Source organism: Nyctibius grandis, chromosome 3 (assembly GCF_013368605.1).
Source record: "Nyctibius grandis isolate bNycGra1 chromosome 3, bNycGra1.pri, whole genome shotgun sequence".
Classification (NCBI taxonomy): domain Eukaryota; kingdom Metazoa; phylum Chordata; class Aves; order Nyctibiiformes; family Nyctibiidae; genus Nyctibius; species Nyctibius grandis.
The window spans coordinates 69,203,357-69,218,946 of NC_090660.1; the positions used below are offsets into that span (position 1 = coordinate 69,203,357).

General features: G+C 38.7%; 1 protein-coding gene across 1 annotated transcript in view; it reads left to right on the top strand.

Annotated features, from left to right (window-relative positions):
• The window catches only part of LOC137661595 (lipoxygenase homology domain-containing protein 1-like), a 192,831-nt gene extending 186,405 nt beyond the window's left edge, over positions 1–6,426 (top strand). The window contains 3 exon segments of the mRNA XM_068397201.1: positions 1,183–1,261; positions 4,068–4,143; positions 6,372–6,426. Of these exon segments, the coding sequence (XP_068253302.1) occupies positions 1,183–1,261; positions 4,068–4,143; positions 6,372–6,426 (210 nt within the window).
• The last annotated feature ends 9,164 nt before the right edge of the window (positions 6,427–15,590 follow it).

Here is a 15,590-nt window from a genome sequence, read left to right on the forward strand (position 1 = left end):
CCATCATTTTACTTTGCCATGGAAACTGATGCTGTGAGCCTCACTGAATGTATAAGCCTATTATCAGATAAAATGGAACCATGCACATCAACCTGATTCTGATCTCCATCATGCTTTAGGCTATTCAGAGACCCCTAGTTCAGATAGATATTTGCATAAGAATGCTGATTCTCTGCATGATGTCCTAGCATCTTAGCAGAACGTTCTCCTATTTTAATAAACATATTACTCTGGCAAAGGAATTGCTCCATTTGCTCACCACCTGTGCAATGGAGTATAATGATGGTTACCCTTATGCAACAAGAAATAAATATATTTTCTGTATCTTTCTCCTGTGGATTTCTTGAAAGGTAATGACTGAATAATTAAAACTCCAGTTAAAATATCTTCCTTATGAGATCTACCTCATTATCTCCAGCAGTACTAAACATCTTTTTACTTGCAGTTGGTCTGAGTTTCTTCAGCCAAGATGTCTGTGAATATCTTCTAAAAGATATTTACTCATGTTTTGTCTTCCATACGGAGGAGGATAACAAATCTAGTTACCGACAGGCACAAGGAGCAAGAAAGAATGTGCCTTGAGTAGTACTTCCTTTTGCCTAGTACTACACAGGAGGTGTCACTGCTTTTCAAAAAAGAAGAGTAGATACATAAAAAACCTGTTAGCAACCCAGATAAGTCAATGGGTAGCCAGTGATGCCAAATGTCTTATGAAAAAAGGATCTCATTTTTTAAAAATCTGTAATATGAAACAAGGTAATATTTTCAATTAAAATATATAATATTTGAGAGATATAATGGTACATGTAGTAAAAGCCTTTAGCTTTTATGTTCTTGAACATATACTTATGTATCATATCCTGAAAACATTTTAGAAGTCTATATTGCTTGAGAATTCATAAGAGAGCAAAAATATTTTTCTGGTATATAAAAGCCAGGAAAGAGGTAGGGATTGTCCTACTGTAAGTTGAAAAGTGAATCTTTCATGTTTAAACTGAGACCTATTAGGAGAGGATCTATACCACAGATCTTCAGTAAGGAAAATAAACCACATGAGGTGTCAGCCACCTATTTTGAATTGGTATTATTACATTTGAATTAGTCTCAGAACTGACCTAAACAAATGTATAAGTTTCCAGACATCAGTATATTATCTTTAATAACTGTATTTTAATATTAAAGGTTGACACATTCAAGATTAAGACAAAAAACCTAGGAAGCCTACATTCAATTGAAATTGGTCACGATGGGAAAGGATTTGGTGAGTATGCTGCATGAGTTCAATAGCCTTGTAAAAATCTTCTGCTTAAAGATCTGCCTGACATTTGGAAAGGTTTCTGAAGTCATGCTACTGCTACAGCTAGCTAATACAAATCTGTATACAAATGAGGTCAGTCTGACTGCTCTTGCTTACACCCCCTCTGTCTCTATCACATTTCCCTTGACTTTACCTTAATTTTTTTTTCCTAACAGAGAAGAGATCTAGTTAGCATAAACCTCAGAAGGTTTTATCCTTCAAACATTGCTCAGCCAAAACTCCTATTAGGTGTCCTAAATAGCATAGGATTGAATTTTTAAAATGCAGCTAAACTTTCTATGCTTTGAACATTATCTAAGAAATGTTTGGGCAATTTGGGGACTCTCGTCAAAGCATACTGTAGCTCCCTCTGACGCATGTACGGCTTTTCTTCTTGTGAATGCTAAACTATGAGGAGAACACTAGTGTGCACCTGGTCTTGCCCTGATGTTAAGTTAGGATGTGGATACAGTACATACCCATACATGACGATGAAAACTGTTTCTATGTACAGTGTATTACACGCAATCTCTAAAACCTGAATTTTACAAAAAAAATAAATGGGAGACTATAATATTTTGAGGTTACATTTAGTGGTGCTAAAAAAACGTAAAGATATACAAATATATAAATGGAATTTGTAGGCAATGTACAGCTTGAGCCAAAAAGGTCTGATTGTATTGAGATATTCTAGTCAGGTGAATTTTGCTTAACCTATCTGAAACAGGTTTAAGTGTAATAAAACTTGATTTATCTAAGTGCATGAGCCACTCTAAGGTGGCAAGGGTTTATCATATCTATGATGAACCAAGCAAAATTCTGCAAATAGCAGTTCCTGTTCAGGCAAAAGTTGAACGGCTTTTTTCCTAACTACAGTCATGTTGTACATGTGATGGTATTGAAAACTCAAAAAGAAAAAACACCAAAGCTGTTGAAATACCTATAATAAATAAAATCCTCCTGCTGACTTTCATCTCATTCGTGTTAGCTGCTGTACATGCACACAATTCAACTTAGAACTGTTCTGGGAAGGGAACTCCACACTGGCAGACTTTTATCACTCTTGAGTGTTGCATAGAAGTCTGCAGGGGAAATATAGGTTGAACTGGCATTTCCTGGGTCCCAAACTATCAACGACATGATTGTATTTCCTCCGTGTCCTGATCAATATCACATAGTTGTTGATACTGCGTTCCCAGCACAGCTGGTGTGTGTTGATTCATCTTACATCCATGACCACCTTCCTCTAAATTTTTCTCTGAAATTATCTCCAGGTGTCTTTTGTCACATCAGCTGTAATCCTTACAAGCATCCTCAAATGTAACACCTCTTTGAAATGTTTCATCTGTTTGCTAATCTTTCCTAGCTGCCTCTAGATTTCTCCATACCTGGAGATTTCAGTGAGGAGTTTTGTCAATAAAGGATAAAGTATTAGATTTGAAACTTTTCAGGAGAGCAAACATGCCTTTATATTCCTTTGTGAAGTGACATGTAAATTTGAGAGACTGTAAATTTTTATTGCTGATAATCTTGACTCTGAATTACAGAGATTTCAATAAAGGTCATATATTCCAAGTAGAGTCTATGATATATTAAACCACTCACAAGATTTCGTTAAAGGAGTTCCAGGAGTACTTCACAATATCAATAAATGATTCGTGCAAATGGAAGATGAAAAATGTAGACATCTTTATGGCCTAGTTACACTACCTAATTGTTTGAAAATGTCCATGAAAAGTGAGAAACATTGCTATGCCTTTACATTTTATCTAAATTGTTACAATTTGCAAATATTTTTATATTATAGTTTTATCCTACTTACAAATATTTTTATTGGTTTTAGCCTACTTGGTACTTTGTCCAAATATTTGAAAACCAAAATAATTTGTTAGAATATAGTATTTTATCTCTAGGACATGCAAAGAATACCAAAAGGTTTTCAGCTACTAGCAGTATGATCGTAATTAGTTTTTAAATGTTGTCATTAAGTATTTGCATTGGCAAACACAACTAAAGATGCCAGCACAAACATTGTATTTCTATAACAAAGTTTTATTTTAAAAATCTTCATATTTCAATGAAATAAAATTCTACAGCACAATAATGAAGGTACTTTTCACACAGCAGAACAGGAGATTATAGCAGATATTAAATACATTCTTAAAGCTAAAATAGATATGAATGTTGGCCTAAATGGAAATGCTATTCTGAATCCCTACTGCTGAAGAAATATGGATATGAGCAGCATTCAGATTCACCATTGGGTTTAAATAAATAGCATATTAATTAGAAAAGAGTAATAGAATTTCTATTTTCCTATTATTTAAGGGCTTGGGCTATCATTAAAGAAATTACATATATTTATAAAGTCTATCTATTTTTATTGTTTGGTGGACACAGAAAATCAAAGCCCATCGGGGTGTACTTCAGAGTATCAAAAGGGTAAAAAGGGATTTCAAGAATGTATTCAATATTACCATGTGCTCTATTTCATTTGTCTTACTGCCTGTTCTGTTCAATGTGGAAAAATGAGTTAAGTTGTAATAAAAATCTTCCTTTATATTTTCTACCAAAACCATCACAGACCTTCTCTGTAAAATTGAGAGAAGTTGGTAGGAATTTGAATTACCTACATTGCAGTTTTATTATTGATATTTAATACATTTGGAAGTACTGAACCACACAGCATTTGGAAATGAAATCAGAAACCTTTCTTATGCTTTATTAGTGTTTTAGTTATATTAAATTTGCTCTTTTTTTCCTTCTACAGCAAGTGGCTGGTTTCTGGAAAAAGTGGAAATCACAGATGCATCTAGGAATTCAGTTTATTGCTTCAACTGTAACAGGTCAGTAGCTCAGTTCATCATGACTCTGTAGGTGCTGTTTTCTTTTTAACAAGAATTCGTAGCAGTCTTTTTAGTCTCTCAGTTGTTTCTCTTCTGTTTTCCTAAAACAGTAAGAATTTTTTAACCATGCTGTGTGTAACTTTTGAACCGTTGGTCAATTTCAAACTAATTTATCAGAAAAATATTTAAAGGAAGACACTGTATTTTTCCAAGTTACTAAAACTAATGACTGTAGAAGGGAGAGACACAGTTTAGTGCCTTTGCTAAGAGAAGATATTAGCACGCCATTTTCAAGAGGTAGAAGCTGTCTGGTGCACCATTACACAAGTATCAGTTCATATGTAGCTCTGACAAGCATATCATGGGTATGCAAAGAGGTATGGGAGGGAATCAGAAACATAGGATGATGGGAGGATGGTAGGATATGGCAGTATAGATACAAATCCAGAGAAAAAGTAGTGGTTTTTTATTTCATTGTGCAAAAGCATCATTAAAATCCTTCTGTTTCAACATCTGCTTAGTACAGGTCTAAGATATATTCAGCAAATGGAGTAAAGATAAAAGAAACCTTTTTACAATGTAATATAAGAGGATAACGATCTGAATTTAGATATTTATTTGGATAAAGAGATGCTGGGGTAAAGGCCTTCTAGTGTACAAAAAGAAGATTCACTTCAGTCTGCACCAAACTGAAGCAATACACCTTCAGAAGTTGGAAATTAAATTGAAAGGTATACTTGGAGTGACTGTTCACTACAGTATACAGTTTACAGCTCAATGCATTTCAGAGTAAACAACAGAAGCGAACACATTCATGTCTTTCTCAGTGTAAAATAGGTTTTTAATGCATCTGGAGAACAGACAAGTGTGAAAACTTACAAGTTGCCTATAGCTAGAAAGAGGGATGCTGCCTGATGGTCTGAAAATAGAAATGGTAGCCAAGAATATTTAATTTTATCTTTCCCTTAAATGTTTCTGTAAACTTGACAATTCATGGAAGCCAAATCCCAATCCTGAATCCAAAAAAGCAACATTTTTTAGTTATTGTAGAGTCAGTTGGACTCCACAGTCTAGGTCATGAGAATGTGTAGCTGTTACCAAGCTCAACAACATTAAACTTCTTCCAACAATATTAAACTTCCCTTCATTAAACTTCTTCCAAACACATGCTCAGGTACTATTTAATCTTCTAGATATCTAAATTCGGGTTAGTGTGCAAAAGTCCTTAGGCCACAATATCACTCAAGTGCGCAACACAATCCATGACGGGATTTTCAGTTGATGTCACTCCACCTCTTTTCTGGTAAGAATTCTCAGACCACACCTGTCAGAGGAAGATTCTTGAAAAAGATAGCTTGCAACAAACATTTTTTTCCTGAAAGGAGGCGGGCATCCTTTACTAACTAATTTAAATGCCTGTTATCTAGCTTACACGTCATACCTTTCCTTGGCTCTGGGGCTTCCATGAGCAATTTTATCTGCCAAGATTGGTTGTGTTTCAGCCTGAAACTGTTTGGCTTCAGCCATATCTCCCAGCTGTTCAATGGTGCAACTTCAGATGTGAGCTACATTAACACTGTACCAGCTAGGAATCCCTCCCATACTAGCTCCTCAGTAGGCATGATATCAGGCAGTCTGTCATAAGCCTTGCAAAAGTGTTTGAAGCTTTTTAACTCTCTTTGGATATTAATATCTTTGCCTCCATGTTAACATCAATCTGCCTGAGCTTTGGACTCAGACCTATAGTCTGATTTCCCATACAGTCAATAGTAAAAGTTCCATAGGCTCTTATGGAGCAGGGATCAGGCCCACCATACAACTCAGTATTTTGTGAGCCAACACAGAGATATGAAAAATAAACAGTCCCTGGAATGGAATACATGGACAATAATTTGCTATCAATCACAGAACAGGTTTCCTTACTCTAAATTATCCTGATTTTACGCCACCCAATGAAATAATCTACTTGTCACCTATATGACCAACAAATAAAATGAATGTATATTTCATAAATATATTTATAAAATTCATTACACTTTTACATTACGCATGTATGGATACTAAAAAAAAAAAAAATCACTATTTTTATTCAGGTTGGTTACTGCTTCTGTATAAACCAATATGAATACTCCCAGAAAGATGCAGAAGCAGGTGCTCATGATTTGTCTGTTTGTTAAGTTTTGTATGTGCTGTATCTCTGACACGTTTTTATGTTTTTCCCTATTAAGGTGGCTTGCTGAGGATGAAAGTGATGGCCGCACCGTAGCGCAACTTTATCCATAGCTACTTGATTTCTGATTCTTTCTGATTGTGTTGCTTCTCCAAATTAATGCTGATTTGATTTACTTGTATTTTATAATTCTGAAGGTATTTAATTACTGTGAAGGAATGTCAAAACAATGCATTAAAAACATCACAGTAAATTAAACATGTCTAATGTGAACACCGCATTCCAATCCTATTAGAGAAGCTCAAAAAATCTGCATGACTGAAATTTAGAAAACAGAAATTCAAATCTGTAACATGGCTCTGTGGACGTGATCTGAGCATTCATGATGGTAGACATATGTAGTAACATACTCAAACATTTTTGTTTCAGCAATAATTTGTGGGTAAGTTAAATTTAGCTCTTTGGTCAAATCTGTCAATATTTACTAATTTGATAAATCTGCTTCAATTTCAACACTTATTAAAATTTAGATTTTCTCAAAATCATTTTCCAAACAAACTGCAGAACTCTTCAGCTTTACCATATATTGCTTCCTTTTTCTAGAAGACCATAACAGAGAGTAATAAAGAATTTGTTATTCAGGAGTTCACCCTGTGTCAGTAAGCCTCCCACTGACATTTGATTGTAAAATCTTGTAGCTGAGCCAGAACCTCGGCTGAGAACCTTTAGATTCAAAGGGTTTCTTAAGAGAGGCTGTTATCAGTAACACTGCAATAGCTTACTGGCAGGCTTAGGCAGCTCCCTGCTCAGCTTGATGACTTTCGCAGTGCCCGTTCTTAACCACCTAACTGGCTTTCCAGTGCTATACGTGTGAATGCCTTTACTTCAAAAAAAAAAAGCCCAATTCTTTTTGAAAATGCACAATAAATAGAAAAATGTTTAGTTATAAATGCACAAATTAATGTTTGGTTTGGTAAGCTTTGACATTGCCAAATTGCCTCAGAAAGGGTTTAGGATACAGATGAGTCTGAAATGAAATGAGTTGCACACCACCTGAAGTTTCATGTGTGTGATCAGAATACAAATATTGCATATAAGCTACATAGGGCATCCCTCTGCTAATCAAAGGCTCCACCTTTAGTACTTCAAAATCTAACATCTGTATGAAGATCTGAATTTTAGACCTGTTTCACCCTCAAGGTACTACTATGTCCTGTAGCAGCAATGTGCTTTCTATAATTGCAAGAATTAAATGAGTTTCTAACCTGTGCTGATGAAACATTGTCTGGCTGTCTTTTTAATATGTTTAATGTTTATTTACTCACATTATTCTGTGAAATGAGGAATGTTGGCCGATATCTGCACCAGTGATGAGATTTCAGCTGTTACTTTGACACAAAAAAAATTAATAAACACATATAATGGATCTTGGCAAGTAACTTCATTCTTATCTACCTTATACGTCATCAAAGGGAGAGCTAATGTAAGGTGTGGATGTGACCAGAGTGAGCAATGGAACAGAGTCAATTTCTTCTATAAGTGCTCTTTTTGCTCACACTGCTACCAGGCACACTGGAATGGATTCGAAATTGTATCCCCAGAGCTCGCAGTTAACTTACTTAGTATCAGTATTCATTACACTGAATCACTTTGTTGTGATCTATTATGTGATTTGTTTCATTATGATGTCTTTCATTAATAGTTTGCAATACTAGCTCTCTTTGATGCCATTTCTGATTTATCAAGTGTAAATAATGCCTTCCTAATCTGTTTTTCATTACTAACACTGAATACCCTCCTTCAGCAGCTGCCTTCCATATTTGAAAATTATACCTATACCTCTACCTATACAGTGTACAAATCAGGTTTTGGATTCGTTTTCCTGGATCCAGAGCCATGTAATCACCTCAACCCTTTCACTAACAGGACCACCACAGCAGAAGGCTTCATTTCAAGTGTGTCATGAGTGCTTGCAGCACATACTATCAGGGGATTACACTTTGATAAGAAAACCTGAAATACCAGAAGAACCCCCTTCTCAGGTCATGCTTGGAAGACATGTCAGTTAGCATATTTAGCTTGTGACTAGTGCCAAACCCCAAACTTGCCTCTTCCACGTGGTATACAGTGATGTCCGCTGTGTTTGGCACAGAAGTCGTTTAATCTCCATCCCTTGCAAGTGGGACAATTTTTGGACAAAATTGCTGGCCAAAGACAGGGACGTTATAGAGGTGCCACGTCACGTGCTCTCTGCTGTTGCTGCACAGCAAGGTTGCTGCCTTGCTTTTTTGCTCCCAGCACCCTGCCCTGCCTATGGAAAGCCTGGGCAGATATTCATAGAATCACAGAATCATGGAATTATTTTGGTTGGAAAGGACCTTTAAGATCATCAAGTTCAACCATTAACATAGCACTGCCAAGTCCACCAACTACCATATCCCTAAGCACCACATCTACATGTCTTTTAAATACCTCCAGGGGTGGTGACTCCACCACTTCCCTGGGCAGCCTGTTCCACTGCTTGACAACCCTTTCAGTGAAGAAATTTTTCCTAATATACAATCTAAACCTCCCCTGGCACAACTTTAGGCCATTTCCTCTCATCCTATCCCTTCTTACCTGGGAGAAGAGACTAAACCCACCTCGCTATAACCTCCTTTCAGGTAGTTGTAGAGAGTGATAAGGTCTCCCTTCAGCCTCCTTTTCTCCAGACTAAACAACCCCAGTTCCCTCAGCTGCTCCTCATAAGACTTGTGCTCTAGACCCTGCACCAGCTTCGTTGCCCTTCTTTGGACTCGCCCCAGCACCTCAATGTCTTTGCTCCAGCACTTCAGTATTGACACCACTGATGCCTCCACAGGGAACAACAGAGATGTAGCACGAAAAAGAGACTGCCTGGATCAACAAGAAAACCAGGTATTTGGCACTCATGGGAGCCTTGGAAGGAGCAGTGAGATATCTCAATCAGCTGGAAGAGGCAAGGCTGGAGTGAAGGGTTGGACTTCTGCTGTCTCTCCTTGCTATATCCTGTCCTTGAAGATCTGTGTGAGAGGGCAGTGACTAGAGGATTTTGCTATTATTATTGTTGCTGCTGTTATTATTATTCTTATTATACCGAAGCAAGAACATTTAATTTTGCACTGCAGAGAAAGCCTTGAGCTGGAGCTGGGTGCTAATATAGACCCTGAAACCATAACACAGACTCTTACATATAACAAGAGTCTGAAAGTGTCCATTAAGGGTCCAGTATTAGTTAACTCTATCTTTTTTCCTTATCCACTTCTCCTGGTGTGCTTTTACATATATTATTAAGGTGATCTAGGTCACATATTTCTGCCCATTTAAGCCCTTAAGTGTCTCAGTTTCTTTGGCTGATGATGTTACGGATTTGAAAAAAACATAACCGTGTTCTGATTGGCTCATTGGACCATTTCATATTCTCCCAGCAACTCCAAGTATTGCCCTGCTGAAAGTCATCATACAAAAGAAAGGATTCCCTCCTCTTAAGTACATATGAGCAGTTATATTCCATCTCTCCATCCTGTAGTTTGTCAGTTGTGGAAATGGAATGAGAATAAGAAAAAAGGAACTACCAAGTGCTCCTTTGAGTTCCTTTAGAAGTCTTGGATGAATACCATCTAGTCCTGTGAGTTGTTAGTATTTATAAATGTGTTTGCAAACATAAACATCCTCTGTTCACACATCAATCTAAAATGGTCCCTTGGACAACTTCTCCATGAAGAAATGCAGTAGTCTGGAAAAGTGCATAAACTCCTCCATATTGAGCAGTGCAAAGCACTGTCATAACTTTCTGTGCTGTCTCTGAATCTTTGTTTTACAATTCTTTTGCTTGGCTTGAAATAATTTTAAATAGGTGAAGCAAAAAGAGGAAAGAGAACGGGACTTATTTTCTTCTTCAAACTTTTGAAAATTCTTAATTACATCTTAAATACAATGTCATAGGGCATGCCCCTAGGCATTCCATAAAAGCTTTTTCCATTTATCATAAAATGTGATGTGCTTGGTTGTTGGTTGGTTTCTGCATGCACAATGGCAGTGAAAGAGTTGTCAGCATTGTACAAAGCCTGGTTGCAAGCTCACTTCCTGTGATGCCTTCCCATATGTCTATGTCTTCTGCTATCATTCGTTATATATTTACGTCTATCTTTGATTATATTTTTAAATACATACTATGAAGCAACATGAAAGGTAACTGACATCTGTTTCTAAACAATAAATGTAAATTAAGAAATCCTGAGGTAAATCTTTAAAAAATGCTAAGAAATCATTACTTCTTTCACACATAATATCAAAGTCAGTATGCTGTCATCAAGGTGGGGCTGTTCTCAATCATTTTGGCTGCATAAACCAGGAATTTATTTATTTATTTATTTATTTATTTATTTAGAGTGTACAGTTGAATGTATTTACGTTTCTAATGTTTAGTCATTCTGGAGATATAATACAAGAAGCTACAGCTCCAATTCAGCATGAAATATAAGCATGTGCCTAAAACGTAAGCATACGCCTAAAACATAAGTATATAAACAGTCCCGCTAAGTTTGATTTATAGGCTACTAAAAGTTAGGTGTGCACCTAAGAGCCCTGTTACGCTGCGTCTCTTCCTTTCCAGATCTCATGTGGTGGGTGCGTATGTGTTGGCATTTTCACATGAACCTTCACATGCTACAGAAAAGAGATTTAGATGTACAAAATACACATATCAGTATCAGGATGTTACAAAGCAAAGTAAGTTCTGAAATCAGGGAACATTCCAGAGTATTTTTTGTAATTGTAAAAGTAGGCTAACATATGGAGATACTTGATTCATGCTTCTTTTCTCAATTTTAAAGGCAAGTTTACAGTTTGATAATGTTGCTGTGTGAATCTGCATGTAGACATAAATAAAATAATCTCAATCTAAAGCAAGCAATAGCTGCTTATACTCGACATGTTTTTAAAATATATAGTATTTTAATATTAATTTTCTAAGTAGTTTAGCAATTTACTAATGTATTTCTTATTTGTGCTTATATTAATTTGCTGAAATATTGGCTTAATTGAAAGGACTTGCCTTTCAGAGCATACAGTGGCATGTGCCTGTTGTGTAGGAAGCTACTTGGGCAAAAAGGCAATCAAGTACATTAGTGTGTAAACATCAAACATTCTGTATTACAACTTCCACTGACACCTGTCTGTGTAACTTAAACATGAATCTGTTGCAAACATCTAAAACTTGTGAACATTTTGTAGAATAATTCTCACTTGCTGCTTCTGAAGAAATTGGTTGCATGTGCACATGTGCCTGAGGGCACTGTTTTAACAGGGAACACTAGTTATAGTCAGGTGTACAGAAGATATAGTAGTGAGACTGTATCAGAGTGACTGAGAAAATAGATGTTCATCAGATTCTCCATCAAGTCACCCCAACTTTACGTCATGCACAGCAAGACAGAAGCACAGAGCACGAAAAGGCACTGGGTGCCTTTGAGAGAGAAATAAAAGCATATCAGAAGGTTGTTAGAAAAGAAAGGGGAAGGAAGGAAGAAAGGAGGAAAAGAAGCAAACCTGCTAGCAGATTCACCAGACCTTCTGGAAGAAGGCAACAGAGAACTCCTTATGGCTTAGGACTTCATTTATGTCTAAGGGGGGCTACTCAGGAACTCTGCTCAGCAGGAGGGCTTGCCCGTTGCAAGCTCTGCTAGGAGAGCAGGGTTCTGCACAGTACCTTCCTGATGCAGAACCGCTCCCCAAAGGACTGAGCACAGTAAGAAAGCAGGTATTTTGTGCCAAAATACTTCCATAGGGTGTCAAATCTGGGTACAGTGAACTCATTCTAATGCTTCAGTTCCTCTGAGCTAAAAGAAAATGCAGAAACATTAAGCACCAAACTGCAAATCGTCAAAAGTATTGCCAAACAAGATAAAATAGATTTGGGAATAGTTTGGAATGAACACACGTAAAAATTAATTAGACCTGTAGAGTATAATGATATTCTAATGGCAAAATGAGAGAACTACAAGCAAGAGCTTGAGTGTATTTTGATAGGGCCCTCTATAATATACAGCTAAAGAGGACTGGGAAAAACATCACGGTTAGGAACCTGAAGAAATAAAAAATACTTTAGAGTAAAGATAAAAGGATTGGAACCCAGAAGTGTATTTCCTGGACATTTAGGTTTGAGTTGGTAACAATCTACAATGAAAAAACAGGAAGACCAAAAAAAAAAGTATCCCTAAAGAAGACAAAGGTGATTTGATATTGAAAAGGAAACAGCAGTTGCAACTCAGAACAAAGCAAAAGCAGTACTTGTGATACCCATAAAAATGTTTTCTTTAAAGAAAGGTGGAGAAAAAGGAAGCCAAGAATAAAATCTCCTTCAGAGAAAAAGCAGCTTTACATGAGAAATGAATGTGTCTGTACTCAGTTTATGAAATATGTATTGATGTCTGTGATCACATTTTTGCCCTTCAATTATATTTTGTAATTAATAATTTCTGAGGTTTAGTAACAACACTGTCTTGCTGAATGAATGCTGGTTTGTACACCGTGTGTATACAAACTCTTCTGGCCCTGATACAGCTCCCTGGAAGCTATGCCAGTGTAACAAAGAAGAAATTTGGTTCTGTTTCTTGGAAGCAATTTCTTCAGCACTTATGCTTTATTTGGGATCCATTCCATTTTTTATCTTTTAAGTGAGAAAACGAAAGAGAAGACATTCCTCTGGAAGTATCAAACAGCCTTAAATTTAATTGAAGTTTAAATGTTCATCTACTGCACTGCCTTCATTTAAGAGATAGCTATTGTTAACACAAAAATCAGTGGGAAAGAATATTATTCCCCTCATAAATGCATCAGTAGCTGAATCCAAGAAGAGAAAACCAAACCAATCAAACAAAAGAAACAAAAAAAGGAGAGAAGAATGGAGAGGAGAGGAGAGGAGGGGAGAGGAGAGGAATGAGACAAACCAGAAAAATCTAGGGAAGAAAGCGTAAAACTCCCCATCACAACAAAATGTCTAGCAAACTGAACACCTTTCAGCTTTACAGGCTGATTTAAAGCCCACTGTGGTCAACTGGAGTCCTCCTGGGTGATGGATCAATCCCTTCGGTCAAAATCTGCCCTGGAGTGAAGTGGCTGAGGCTAAATATACCCACATCTAGGGCAGGGAGGGGAGGATGTGGGGACACTTGGCCCCAGCAGTTACCTCCTCCAAGCTGGCTAGCAGTGGGGTAGCCATAAGCAGGCTACCATGTCCTCTGAAGATGATGTACAGATAGAGTGACTCCATTTATGGTCTTAAATTCTACTGCATTGCTCAGAGGAACCTTCTGCCCTTTTGGTATGTTGGACCTTGATCTCCTCCATTTTATTCCCTCCATCCTGAATCTGACACCTTCGAGTTACTCTTTTACCCCACCCACAGCCCTAGCAGTTTAGGTTAGGATTTCGGCTCTAGCAGTACAGTTGTTCACACACCACCACTTGTGTATCACACTCTAACTTCTATTATAAATTTGTAGCATCTTTTAGACCTGTATATGTCAAACAGACTCAATTAAAGTAACTTAAAGTGCACACTAAACCATTTTATTAAAGATGCAACTATAAATAGAATAACACGGGAAACATGTTGGTATATATAAAAACCACCAACTTGCAGCCAAATTAGCTTCATTATTAAGCACCTTCTCTGCTGACAAGGTAATCTTAAGTGAATATATTGTACTATATATAGGTGATGACTGAATTATTAAAAGATAGCTTGAGAAAGAAGCAATTTGCATTAAAAGTCTAAGGCAATAAAGATCATATGGATTGTAATGAGAACAAAATTAATATAGGGTTACAAAAGGAACAGAAATAAAAGTACAGCTATACCACTGTAAAAGAGATTGCAGAGCAAATGTATATTATTTAAGACCCATTATGCGATGATGTAATTTAAGACTCTTGTCATGTGTGATAACATGCAAAATAACAAGCCAAATTAGTTTTATGTGCGCTCTTCACCTTTCAAAGTTTGAATTTTGTGTGCTTAGCACTCTTTGAACAATAAAGTCATGCATGCTGTAGTCTTTTCTTGCAATCTGGGGTATATATCAGTAAAAGTTAATTTCCAAAAGGCAACTTTATACTTACCACATACATTTAAGAGCTAGAAGGACGATTTTTCATCTGTCCTTATGACTTCTTCTCTTTAATTAACGAAGTTGAAGGGGCTATATTTAGTCACATATCTTAATGTAACAGTGCCCTATCACAGTCTCACTGGCATTCCTATTAAGATACTCCAGCAACGTGCTTCAACTATCTCACTGCTCTATTTTAAGGACAGAGAGGGCATGCTTATAAAATGCCCAAGAGGCGCGGAAAAAAAGAATAAGTCGAAGAGGTAAGTGAGTTGCTCACCCCGGACGTTTTGGAGACGCAGGAGGACAGAGAGGGCAGAGGGGCCAAGGGTGCGGGGCAAACGGCCCCCCTCACCCGCCCCCCGAGTCGTGCGCCCGGCAGCTGGGCTTCCCGGCCCGGGTAACTCCCGGATGCCTCCCGAGGGCAGGAGGCCTTCAGGGACCGGGGTGCCATCCTATATCTGTGTCCCCCGCCGGGCTCCGAGGGCGGCGGCAGCCGCGGGGATGCCCGGGGGGGTCTGGGCTCCTTGGCCAGGAGCGGCCGCCGGCTCCGCCCGGGACGCCTCCCCCCCGTCTCGGCCGCCCGCCGCCTAAGTCCAGAACTGCAGGCGGGGCCACCTCTGCCGCCGAAATACCCGGGAGAGCTTTGGGGAGCTGCGGGGAAAGGGGCGGGGGCGGTGAGAGGCATCGTGAGTGCGCTGGGGAGTTTTATGCATAAAACGCGATTTCTCCGGGTGGCGAAGTAAAACGGTGTGTCCTCACCTCCCCCCAAACGCCTCTAAGGGAGCGTGAGTCACGGCGGAAAGCGAGAATTGCACCTCAGCCGCATTTCACAAAAGTTAGGGAAACTACGGCAGCGTTGCCTGCGGGACGGGGGGGGGCAGCGTCCGCCCGCCCCGCGCGGGACTTGCCGGGCCGTGGAGGTGGGGGGAGTCAGCGCAGCTAGGCGGGTGCGGACCGGTGGCTCCCGCTCTGCGCGCTGGGCGTTACGGCTCGGCATTACCGCCGGTCCCGGCCCCCCCTCACCGCGCTGGGGCGGCGGCGGCCCCCTCCCGTCCGAGAAGCCCCGCTCGCAGCGAGAAGACCGGGGGGCGCCGCCGCCCTCCTCGCCGCCCCGTCCGCATCCACCCGCGTCCCGCCACTCC